Source organism: Anguilla rostrata, unplaced genomic scaffold (genome assembly GCF_018555375.3).
Source record: "Anguilla rostrata isolate EN2019 unplaced genomic scaffold, ASM1855537v3 scaf1184, whole genome shotgun sequence".
In the NCBI taxonomy this organism is placed as follows: Eukaryota; Metazoa; Chordata; class Actinopteri; order Anguilliformes; family Anguillidae; genus Anguilla; species Anguilla rostrata.
Window position 1 is genome coordinate 1 of NW_026986509.1, and position 12,899 is coordinate 12,899.

General features: G+C 50.6%; 1 protein-coding gene across 1 annotated transcript; it reads right to left on the bottom strand.

The window, feature by feature from the left end:
• Positions 1 to 1,412: 1,412 nt before the first annotated feature.
• Positions 1,413 to 5,955, bottom strand: LOC135247270 (uncharacterized). Its single transcript, XM_064320563.1, has 2 exons — positions 4,652 to 5,955; positions 1,413 to 2,701 (listed from the first exon to the last, which is right to left on the bottom strand). Exons 1-2 carry the CDS (start codon positions 4,857 to 4,859, stop codon positions 1,794 to 1,796), a joined length of 1,116 nt encoding a protein of 371 aa, XP_064176633.1. The 5' UTR covers positions 4,860 to 5,955; the 3' UTR covers positions 1,413 to 1,793.
• Between the last annotated feature and the right edge of the window lie 6,944 nt (positions 5,956 to 12,899).

Sequence of the window (12,899 nt, forward strand, 5' to 3'; positions counted from 1 at the left end):
TTAAGGTAATTTCAGTATCGTTAGGTACCGAGTATCGAATTAGCATCATTTAAGTTTCAAGTATCATTTCAGTATTGAGTATCGTAATACTAAACCTGGTATCAGTATCAAAGTCAAATTTTTGGTATCGTGACAACACTAGTGTGATGCCTTTTTTAGTTGCGGCGCAGAAACACTGCAGCTGTGCATACACGCCGGACCATCTAAGTGTTACGACATGCCATCTAAGTGTTACGACATAGTAAAGGCCTTTACGGGAAGCGGCCAGGACATATCCATGGCGACGTAACTAAGTCATCCGACAGCGTCTCTTAGTGCAAAGTTTACCATAAGGCATCAATATTTTATACGATCATCATGATATTCAGTAGATATGTTGGGTGAAGGCATATGATCATGAGGACAAAGCCATTTTAAAATCGCTCCATGGGGGCGCAATGGTGCCAATGCTTGGACCCCTCCCAACGCCGCTTGCGGCTTTAATTGATATTTTTTCTATCAACGGAGGGTTCACCCCAACAAACTGATGAGGTATACAGACTTAATAGAGTACAACAGAAAGTGAAAATCCTCCTCTTCTGACGAACCTCCTGTGTATTGTTTTATTTAAAGGGATATGATTTTGGCCATATTTGAATTTGCACATGGCTATTTTATATTTTGTTTATTTCTATTGGACAAGCATTTACAATTTTATATTTTGGACATTTGGATTTTTACGTTCATCTTGCTCTGCTTATTTCAACATTAAATCAGATTATATGAAGTAACTCAGTACTTGTAGTCTTTTCACAAGATACTTTCTTACTCTTACTCAAGAAATTATTTGGATGACTACTTTTACTTCTACTTGAGTCATTATTATTTTAAAGTAACAATACTTTTACTTGAGTACAGTTTTTGGCTACCCACCTCTGCTCGTAGGTCGCCATCGCTTTCTCTTCTCTTGTCTTGATCTTAGCCAAAAGGCCGAGAAGCGATGGCCTGAAAATTGGCCACAGCTGGCCGCCGCCGCCCAGGGGGCTGGGAATCCGATCGCGGGGTCCGGCCGGACCCAGTCCCCGCTCGCCATTGGTCCGGGGCCCCCTCAACGCTTCCCCCGGGACCTCTGGCCGTCACCTCAGCTCCACCCACAAAGCCCCACGTCCCCTGCCACGGTAGCTACCTACATGCTAAAGGCTCTTATCGCTGTTTAATTGCACGAGCACTCGCAGAACAGCTATGTAATTACCTAGCTGAGCAAGCAAGGAGGCAGTCCATACTCTATAACACATGTACCTGACAAGTCACAAACCAGGGACACGTGGCAACAAGTCACCAACAAGCTCTCTTATGAACAGAAAAGCACAAAAATAGCACAAACTCAGGAGTGTTCCTCTCCACGGAAATCTTTAGTAAAATGTATCTTTAATGGTTTAACATTTTACATTTTTTAAAACTTTCCTTTTTTTAAAACATCAAAACAGGAACCAAAGCACATTTAGACATAGACATTTACAAAAATTACGAAACATAATAACACTCAAAAAGATAACAGAAGACAATTGCAAAAACAAGAATACATATATCGATAATAACACTCACGAAGACAATAATTATTTTAAGATTTAACAATAAATAACATATAAAAAGTTAAACAATACGTGCGCTTGGGAGTGGTGTGCAGAGCACGTGCCCCTCCTGGGGGGGTGGACTATATGATAAGTTCTTTCCAGTGGTCCACCCCCATTTCTCTCTCGCCAGGTCCTTGTTTTTTCGGAAGTCCACCTGGGATTCCGTCAGGACCCGGAGCTTTATGTTGGTTGAGGGAGAGCACGGCCCGGGTGAGCTCCTCGGTGCTCAACTCCCGAGTCCATCCGCTCGTCACCCAGACGTCTGTCAAGGCCGCCCAGGAAGGTGTCCATGAGAGCCCCATCGGAGGGACTCTCACTATAGAGGCCCCCGTAGAACTCCCGGGCCACCTCCCGGACCTCCGCCTCTTCAGACACCACCACACCTCTGTTGTTATAGAGAGACAAGATGTTATTAGTCTTAGACCGCGCCCTGCGGAAGAAAAACCGTGTGCACTTCTCATCCTCCTCGAGGCCCTGGAGTTTGGAGCGGAAAGTAAATTTTTCACGCTCTTCCCGGTAGAGGGTGGTGAGGCTCTGCCGAGTCCGTGCGATCTCACTGCTAACATCCAGGCCTCGGGACTGGAGGAGGCTCAGTCTCTGGAGGGCAGCATTGTGTTGTACAAAAACTGCCCTCCTTTCCTTTGCCTTCCTCCGCCCGACTGCCCGGAAGTAGCCTCGCACTCGCTCCTTCACTATCTCCCACCACTCCACCGGGGAGTCAAAGAGGTGTTTCAGACTCACCCACTCCAGGTAACGTCTCGAGAAGGAGAGTCGCACCTGGGGGTCTCGGAGATGGCTGATGTTCATCCGCCAGAGCCCCTTACCCACGGTTATAGACTTCTTCCAGGTCAGGGACACGGTCACCATGTGGTGGTCCGAGAAGTGCACCGCCTGGATGGAATAAGCGGGCACCCCCAGGCCTGGGGAGAGCAGAAACAAATCGATTCTCGAAGAGGAGCTGCCAGAGGAACTCACCCACGTGTGTTGGGGGGGAGAGGCGCCCCCGGCGTCGCGGAGGGAGAAGTCCTCTATGAGGGACCGCAGCAAGTCGCTGGAGCGGTCCCGTCTGGGTCTGCTGCGGTCCTCATCTGTTAATGCACAGTTGAAATCCCCCCCCACGACAACCGGCATTGTGCAATGTATTAATGGAGGTAGTTTTGTGAAAAGGGAGACCTTCTCGGCCACGCTGGTGGGGCCGTACACGTTGATTACCCTGAGTGGGGAACCCCCGACATCGAAGTCGGTGACGAGGATTCGCCCACTCTCTACGACGTTGCTAGATGTTATACGCACGTAGGGATTTTTCACCAACGTGCCGACCCCATCAGCTCTGGCGATGTTGGAGCCAGACCAGAGAGAGTCTCCCATTCTCCATTCCTCCCTCAGAACGCCATCCAGCTCCCGGAACAGAATACCACATTCCTGGAGCAGGATGACGTCTGAGGGGACCTGTGACAGAATGGAGAAGATTGTATGGCGTTTTGATGAATCTTTAATGCTACGGGTGTTTAGTGATGAGAGTGTTATTGTGTGTTCCATAATTTTATTGTTGTGTGTGATTTATTTACCAATATTACTGTTAGCTATTTGTTTGCAAATATTGTTAAGTTTGTCATTTACTGTGTCCTGTTTATTGAGGCGCCTACTCACCCCCGGACCATGTGCACTCACAGGCCTCCCCTCCTGACTGCCTGGGAGGTTCCGTCCTGGAGAGGTGGGGGCAGGTGTTCTTGCCCCAGGCTTCCTCCCAGTCCCTGGAGGGCCCTGAGAGGAGGTTGATGCTCCAGATCCTTTAACAGGGTCTGGACCGGAGGCTGGCTGGTCCCTAATGGTTCTTAATTGGGTGGTGGTGGAGGTGTGTAAAATTTCTGTGCAGTGTACTGGCGGTGGTGTGGGTGGTTTTGTAGGGCGGGGAGGGGGCTCAGGCCTGGCTGTAGCTTGTGTTTTGTGTACCGTTTTTGAGTGTAGCTGTTTCAATGTTTTTGTTGATTTAATTGTCTGGCGAGCTATTGCTGGGTTGGGAGGTTGACCGGGTTGTTGTTTGGCTGTTGTGGGTGATCGAATTCGTTTGCCCTTCTTTTTTCTGGTTTCTTGCCACGGAGTGTTGGTGTCTGATTCTGAAGTTGAGGAGTCTGACTCCAACACCACAATGGGGGTGTCGGAGTCAGGCTCCTCCTTGACAGTGACAGTGACGGGGTTGGTGGGATCTAAGGCAGGGGACACTGTAGAGTTGGGGGTTCCGGCGGTGGGGATACAGGGGGTAGGGTCTTGTGCTGCGGTCTGTGCGTGTGGGGTTGGTGGTCTGGTGCGTGGCATGGGGGTAGGCGGGGGAAGCGGTGGGGCCGAAGGGGGGGCAGCAGATGGTGGAGGGGGCGCGGTGTTCCTAGCCCTGTTCGCGTACGAGAGGGGACAATCTCTAAAGAGATGCCCCCTCGCTCCGCAGAGGTTACAGGGCTTTGGGTCACGGCATGCCCTGGTCTCGTGTTCGCCGCCGCACGTCTTACACTTGACCACTGTGCAGGCTGCGGCCAAGTGACCTAACTCGCCGCAGTTCCTGCACAGCTTGGGCATGCCGTAATAGAACACCACCCCCCTGTGTCTCCCCAGCGTGATGGAGCTGGGGATGTGGCATACCCCCCCAGGTGCAGAGGGGTCGGGCTTGAGTTGGACCAGCCATTTCCTGGCTCCGGTCCAGACTCCGTCCTCATCAAGGACTCTCCAGGCTTCGGATCTAACAAGACCATACCTGCCCAACCACGTACTCACATCGTGGTCCTGCACAGCTTCGTTATAAAACTGCACAGTGACCACCTTGTTTTCGGTGTCAGACAGGGGCTCTACGTCAAAAACACTGACGGGAGCCTTACCCTTCCCCTCTCTATAGAGGTTCCAGAACCTCTCCAGGATGTTTGCAGACCTGAAACTAATCTCAAAGATATCTGCGTTGCCCGGAACCTTCACCAGGCAGTTCAGGTCGCCAGGCACAAAGCCCATGGCTCGCTGGAGCACTGCCCGGCTGAACTCTAGGCGGGTCATACCTGTCACTCTCCTGTTGACGTTGGGGGCAGCGGCATTGCTTGCCCCCCCAGTAGCTGCTGGCTCTGCGGCGCCCCTTGCGGCTGCGCCCTTCGCCCCTTGTGCCACCTGGGGGGGGCCACTAGCACCACTGCCCCCTTCTCCGCTGTTCTGCAACGTCATCCGGACGGCGTTGTGGCGTCGGACTCCCGGTTGCGGTCCCGTAGCCATCCTCCCTCTCTCTCAGGCCGGACCTAAGTAGATGGGAGAAGCACAGGGACAGCGCTCAGAGATGTTAGTCCTTCCAAGGGGGACCAACGTTGCCGCACCAAGGGAGCCGATCAGGGGTCGGCTCCACAAGGTGCAGTGGGACCTCCCTTCCGGTAGCTGGCACCAGGCGTTGATCCGCGTAGCTGGTCTCGCTGGATCCGGGTGCCGCCGCCGTCATTGTGAGGAGGTCCTCGGGTCCCCCGTCTGCCTGCTCCTCGGCCTCGTCCTCCGGGTCCACCCGATGGTCCTGCTGCGGCCTGGAGAGCAAAGGAGGGGAGCCAGGAAGCGAGGGCGAAGTCTCGGTAAAAAAGTAAAGGTTTTGATTTTATGGGTGGGAGTGTTACGTGCCAGGTTTGTTTTTTTCTTTCGGTCTCATTATTCCGTGAAGTCTGCTACGGGTCATTCCGCAATTGGTGAAGAAGAGGGAAGAGTGCGTTGTTTCCCCCCCAATCCTCTTCTGCGGACCTGCCTGGCGGCCAATGAGGAACAGACCCCCACCTATACATATAGCGAATATTGTCAGTTACACCCCAGTGACTTGGATTTGAATGTTAGTTGCCTCCTGTATTACTATTGTGACTTCGTGCTATTTTGACTTCTGTGTATCGATCGTAATTTCTGAAAAGACTTCGAGTTTGGGTTTGCGCCTCTGGTTTGGTTGCTGGTTTTGTGTTGGGTTAGGAGTGGGATTTAAGTAGGTGTTTGTTTTCTTAACTGTCACTGTTAGTTTCACTTGTGTATATATATAAGGAGTGGGATTTAGGTAGGTGTTTTTTTTCTTAACTGTCACTGTTAGTTTCACTTGTGTATATGTATATATAGATACGGGCGTGTACCACCCTTGTATGTTTTTGTTCAGTTTAGAATAGCCAGTGTAGTTAGTTAGGTTCGGAAGATTTTCGGGTTTCAGTTAGTTAGTTTCTTTCATTTCTAGAATTGTTAATAGCTTATATATTTCTGTTTTGGTTATCTTCTTTTGTTTGATACCGCCCAGTGTTTCCCCTCCTGTTTGTTCATTGTATAGATAATTAATTGTGTAAATAAAATGTAATCTTTAATGATCATTCATTTTTTTACTCCCCTGTACCCCTAGACCACAATGGGGACGTAACAAAATTGGGGGCTCGTCCGGGATCATTAATTACTCATTATTAATTATTTCCCGATACTTAATTGTCTGATTATTGTAGGTTAATATTTATTTGCGTCTTGGTTTTGGACGTTGCTTTGAGGTCCACAGTTGCGGTGTGTGTTGTCTTGTCGCCCTCTTGTGGCGATAGGGACCGCTGGAAATGGCTCTTTTTGATTTGGTTGGGTTTCTCCAGAATCCTACTTTAGAGCAGTTTGATAAGTGTCGCAAAGACGACCTTTTGTTATTGGCTGAACACTTGGGTATTGCGGTTTCTTGACAGGCGCTTAAGAAACATATTAAGGCCGTCGTATTAGAGGGGTTGGTTGAGCTGCGGGTCTTTGTGTTACCGGGTCTGCCTGATGCTGCTGCGTTTGAGGAGGATCCAGATGCATCTGTAGCTCCGCCAGCTAAATGCGATGTGGAGGCTGAACCTGAAGCGGAGGCTGAGGGCAAGCCTACACTGCCTGCATTTTCTCCCGTGTCAGCTGGGAGTTGGCGGTTCAGTGATGCTGATCCCCGTTTGAAGGTGCGCCTCGTTCGTCTCCAACTAGAGGCTCAGGAAAAGGCGGCGGCGAGGCAGGCAGAACTCAATTTGAAATTGGAGATCCGCAGATTGGAGATTGAGGCTGAGACGGCGGTTAAGCTGCGGCAGCTTGAACTGGCGACAAAGCAAGTTGCGCCAGGTCCTGTCGCACAGTCTACCCCCTCAGTTTTCTCAAATGTTTCTCCTTTGTCCGATCCCCTGCAAACCACATTAGATGTTAGTAAGCACATTAGATTGGTACCGCAATTCCGAGAGACTGAAGTAGATTCATACTTCAGAGCATTTGAACGTATTGCAGCTTCGCTAAGATGGCCAAAGGATGTCTGGCCTCTTATTGCAATGCAAATTTATTGGCTAGGCCCAGGAGGTATGCTCTGCACTGTCGCTGGAAGACAGTTTACAGTATGACATGGTTAAAACTGCTGTTTTGTGTGCCTATGAGCTTGTCCCTGAGGCTTACAGACAGAAGTTCAGGAATCACAAGAAATCCCTGAATCAGACATTCGTTGAGTTCGCTAGAGAGAAAGGGGTTCTCTTTGATAAATGGTTCTCAGCTACTAAAGTCACTGACCTTACCTCTCTTCGTGAGTTGGTTCTTATCGAGGACTTTAAGAACTCCCTGCCGGAGCGTGTTGTTGTGTACTTGAATGAGCAAAAGGTTACTTCGCTGTCACAGGCAGCTGTCCAAGCGGACAAGTTTGTGTTGACTCACAAAACTGTGTTCATGTCTTCTCCTCGTGCTGCGTCTCGGAGCCGAGAAAAGCTCTAGTATTATGTCTTCTGTAAGACCTGACAATCGTCCTCGGCCAGTTTCCCCATGGGCAACGGAGTGGAAATGTTTTTACTGCCATAAGCCTGGTCACATAATTGCCGATTGGTTTTAAAGCGAAAGCAGCAGCGGCAGAGTACTGAACTGCCCAAGAGTGTTGGTTTAATTAAAACAGTCCCTAGTATTTCTGAACCTGTACCTAGCGCTGAGAATGTTCCTGACTCTGCTTATGAACCTTTTATTCTTAAGGGGTTTGTTTCGTTGTCCGGAGATCAGAAAGATCCGGTACCTGTAACTATGCTAAGGGATACTGGAGCGACTCAGTCCTTCATTCTCTCTGATGTACTGCCTTTGTCCAGCGCAACTTTTAATGGTTCTCATGTTTTAGTGCAAGGCATTAACATAACACAGCTTTATGACGGTGCCGTTGCATACTACTCATTTGCAGTCAGAGCTAGTAAATGGCTTTGTGAAAGTGGGAGTAAGAGCCTCTTTACCCGTAAAAGGTGTTACTTTTATTTTGGGTAACGATCTTGCTGGTGGGAAGGTACTGCCGGTATTGGAAGTGTTGGACACACCAGGCGCTAAGACTCACCCTGACGAATTAACTCGTACATTCCCAACTGTGTTTCCCGCATGTGCTGTCACCCGTGCCCAGTCTCGTAAAGCTGGAGATGTTGACTTGTCTGATTCCTTCCTAGCCTCTCCAGTTTTGGGGGAAAAGTCCTCCTCACTCTCGCTGAAAACGGAGGTCCCTGTGAGTATGAATGACGCAGAGACTGACGCATTGCATTTGCCCTTTACTCGAGAGCACCTTATAGCTACCCAGCAGGCTGATTCTTCTCTGGCAAAGTATTTGTCCTCGGCAAACAAAGAAAAACAATTTGCTTATTTCATGGAGAATGGGTTGTTAATGCGCAAGTGGTTTCCCACTCTCTACAGGATTAGAGTGGAGTGCTGTATATCAAATTGTTGGGCCTTCTGAATTTCGGCAGCACGTGTTATATTTGGCTCATGATCACGTGTTGTCAGGACATCTAGGCGTTACGAAAACGTACATGCTGTGGTCCGATATTGCCGTACTTGATCCACTTGTCAGTGTACGGGAAAACCGAGTCAGGTTATTCCGCCCGCACCCCTTCATCCAATACCAACTATGGGTGTACCATTTGATTGTGTTGGCCCATTACCCAAAACCAAGTCTGGACATCAGTATTTGCTAACCGTAATGTGCACAGCTACTAGGTATCCTGAGGCGATACCTCCGTAAAATTACGGCTCCTGTTATAGTGAAGGCATTAGTTCAGTTCTTTTCTACCTTTGGGTTGCCTAAGATTATCCAGACGGACCAAGGTTCAAACCTTATGTCGAAGCTGTTTGCCCAAGTAATGAAGACTCTGTCTGTTACCCACAAAATTTCCAGCGCTTATCACCCTGAATCGCAAGGTGCGCTTGAGCGATTTCACCAGACCCTGAAATCTATGTTACGCGCGTATTGCCTAGATACTGGGAATGACTGGGACGTAGGTATCCCTTTGGTGTTATTTGCTGTTCGTGAAACTGTGCAGGAATCACTGGGGTTTAGCCCTGCTGAACTTGTTTTCGGGCATACTGTTAGAGGACCATTGAAGTTACTTAAAGAGAAGTTATTGTGTGATGATTCCTGCTCTAATACAAATATTCTGGATTATGTTAGTGAGTTTCGTGAGCGATTACACACTGCTTGTGCTGTTTCTAACAAGGCTTTGTCTTCCTCTCAAGAGAAAATGAAGGTTCGCTATGACGGGAAAGCTGTGCCTCGTTCTTTCCAGCCAGGGGACAAGGTTCTTGTATTGTTGCCCAATCCTGGTTCTGTTCTGCATGCACGATTTTCTGGTCCTTACATCATTGACCGTAAACTGAGCGAGACGGATTACGTTGTCCGAACTCCCGATCGCAAACGCCAATCACGCGTCTGCCACCTTAATATGCTAAAGGCTTATCACAACCGAGGAAACTCTCAGGAAGAGTCCCAGAGAGTGACGGTAGGGCCCACTGTCTCCTCTGTAGCCACTGCCTCTGCGCTGCATTCTGGTGATGACATAGATGGGCTTGTTTTACGTAACACCCTTGATCAATGTGCTCGGTTAAGGAATTCTGAGATGTTGCAGAGTCTATCATCTGTTTTAACTCATGTAGATGAAAAACAACGAACAGACATTGTGCAATTAATAAAAGGGTATCTTGTTTTATTTTGTGATGTCCCGTCCCAAACCTCAGTGCTACAGCATGACGTCAATGTAGATAACGCCAGACCAATAAAGCAACATGCATATCGTGTGAATCCCACCAAACGATCCATTATGCGGGAGGAAGTAGCTTATTTGTTGGAGAACGGTTTAGCCAAACCCAGCTCCAGTCCGTGGAGTTCTCCGTGTTTGCTGGTTCCCAAGCCTGATGGGACGTCTCGTTTTTGCACGGACTACCGTAAAGTTAATTCGTTGACTGTTCCAGATTCTTTCCCGTTGCCTCGTATGGAGGACTGTATAGATAATGTCGGCTCTGCTAAATATGTCACCAAGTTAGATTTGCTAAAGGGTTACTGGCAGGTGCCGCTAACCCCTCGTGCATCTGACATATCTGCCTTCGTTGCACCTGACAATTTCATGCAGTATACTGTCATGGCTTTCGGAATGCGAAACGACCTTTCAAAGGTTGATGAATTTTGTTTTGGAGGGGGTTTCACACTGCAAAGCTTATTTAGACGATCTAGTTGTCTATTCGTCTGATTGGACGGAACATGTAACAACCCTCCGAACTGTGTTCGATCGTCTGAGTACAGCTTCTTTAACCCTTAATTTGGCAAAATGTGAATTCGGAAAGGCTCACATATCTAGGGAAAATACCGCCTGGATGGAATAAGCGGGCACCCACAGGCCTGGGGAGAGCAGAAACAAATCGATTCTCGAAGAGGAGCTACCAGAGGAACTCACCCACGTGTGTTGAGGGGGAGAGGCGCCCCGGCGTCGCGGAGGGAGAAATCCTCTATGAGGGACCGCAGCAGGTCGCTGGAGCGGTCCCGTCTGGGTCTGCTGCGGTCCTCATCTGTTAGAGCACAGTTGAAATCCCCCCACGACAACCGGCGTTGTGCAATGGATGAGTGGTGCTAGTTTTGTGAAGAGGGAGACCCTCTCGGCCACGCTGGTGGGGCCGTACACGTTGATAACCCTGAGTGGGGAACCCCCAACCTCGAAATCGGTGACGAGGATTCGCCCACTTCTATGATGTTACCTGATGTTATCGAATGTAGGGATTTTTCACCAACGTGCCGACCCCATCAGCTCTGGCGATGTTTGAGCCAGACCAGAGAGAGTCTCCCATTCTCCATTCCTCCCCCAGAACGCCATCCAACTCCCGGAACGGAATGCCACATTCCTGGAGCAGGATGACGTCTGAGGGGACCTGAGACAGAATGGAGAAAACTGTATGGCGTTTGGAGGGATCTTTAATGCTGCGTGTATTCAATGTTGAAATTGTTATAGTATGTGACATAAGTTTTATTGTAGTGTGTGTTATGAACCAATATTGCTGTTTGCGATTTGTTTACAGATTTTGTTTAGTTTGTCGTTGACAATGTCCTGGTTATTTAGGCGCCTACTCACCCCCGGACCATGTGCACTCACAGGCCTCCCCTCCTGACTGCCTGGGAGGTTCCGTCCTGGAGAGGTGGGGGCAGGTGTTCTTGCCCCAGGCTTCCCCCCAGTCCCTGGAGGGCCCTGAGAGGAGGTTGGTGCTCCAGATCCTTTAACAGGGTCTGGACCGGAGACTGGCTGGTCCCTAATGGTTTTTAGTTGTGTAGTGGTGGTGGTGTGTAGAACTTCTGTGCTGTGTACTGGCGGTGGTGTGGGTGGTTTTGTAGGGCGGGGAGGGGGCTCAGGCCTGGCTGTAGGTTGTGTACTATGTGCCGGTTTTGAGTTTAACTGTTTTAAAGGTTTTGTAAGTTTAGATGTGTGGCGAACTATTGCTGGGTTGGGAGGTTGCGGTTGTTGTTGTACTATTGTGGGTGATCTGATACGTTTGCCCTTTTTCTTCCTGATTTTTTGCCACGGTGTGATGGAATCAGATTCTGAGGTTGAGGAGTCTGACTCCAACACCACAATGGGGGTGTCGGAGTCAGGCTCCTCCTTAATAGTGACGGTGACGGGGTTGGTGGGGTCTAGAGCAGGGGACGCTGTGGAGTTGGGGGTTCCGGCGGTGGGGACACAGGGGGTAGGGTCTTGTGCTGGGGTCTGTGCATGTGGGATTGGGCTTCCAGGCTGGGAGGGGGTGGGGGTGGGTGGTCTGGTGCGTGGCATGGGGGTAGGCGGGGGAGGCGGTGGGGCCGAAGGGGGGGCAGCAGATGGTGGAGGGGGCGCGGTGCTCCTAGCCCTGTTTGCGTACGAGAGGGGGCAATCTCTAAAGAGATGCCCCCTCGCTCCGCAGAGGTTACAGGGCTTCGGGTCACGGCATGCCCTGGTCTCGTGTTCGCCGCCGCACGTCTTACACTTGACCACTGTGCAGGCTGCGGCTAAGTGACCTAACTCGCCGCAGTTCCTGCACAGCTTGGGCATGCCGTAATAGAACACCACCCCCATGTGTCTCCCCAGCGTGATGGAGCTGGGGATGTGGCATACCCCCCCAGGTGCAGAGGGGTCGGGCTTGAGTTGGACCAGCCATTTCCTGGCTCCGGTCCAGACTCCGTCCTCATCAAGGACTCTCCGGGCTTCGGATCTAACAAGACCATACCTGCCCAACCACGTACTCACATCGTGGTCCTGCACAGCTTCGTTATAAAACTGCACAGTGACCACCTTGTTTTCGGTGTCGACAGGGCTCTACTCAAAACACTGACGGGAGCCTTACCCTTCCTCTCTTAGAGGTTCCAGAACCTCTCCAGGATGTTTGCAGCCTGAAACTAATCTCAAAGATTCTGCTTCCGGAACCTTCACCAGGCAGTTCAGGTCGCCAGGCACAAAGCCCATGGCTCGCTGGAGCACTGCCGGCTAACTCTAGGCGGTCATACCTGTCACTCTCCTGTTGACTTGGGGGCAGCGGCATTGCTTGCCCCCCAGTAGCTGCTGGCTCGCGGCGCCCCTTCGGCTGCGCCTTCGCCCCTTGTGCCACCTGGGGGGCCACTAGCACCCTGCCCCCTTCTCCGCTGTTCTGGAGTCATCGGACGGCGTTGTGGCGTCGGACTCCGGTTGCTCCCGTAGCCATCCTCCCTCTCTCTCAGGCCGGACCTAAGTAATGGAGAAGCACAGGACAGCGCTAAGGATGTTGTCCTTCCAAGGGGACCAACGTTGCCGCACCAAGGGAGCGTCGGGTCAGCTCCACAAGGCGCAGTGGAACCTCCCTTCCGGTAGTGGCACCAAGCGTTGATCCGAGAGCTGGTCTCCTCGTCGATCCTTGCCTCCCCTCCTGGGTCCACCCGATGGTCCTGCTGGGCCTGGAGAGCAAAGGAGGAGCCAGGAAGCGAGGGCGAAGTCTCGGTAAAAGTAAAGGTTTTGATTTTAGGGTGGGAGTGTTACGTGCCAGGTT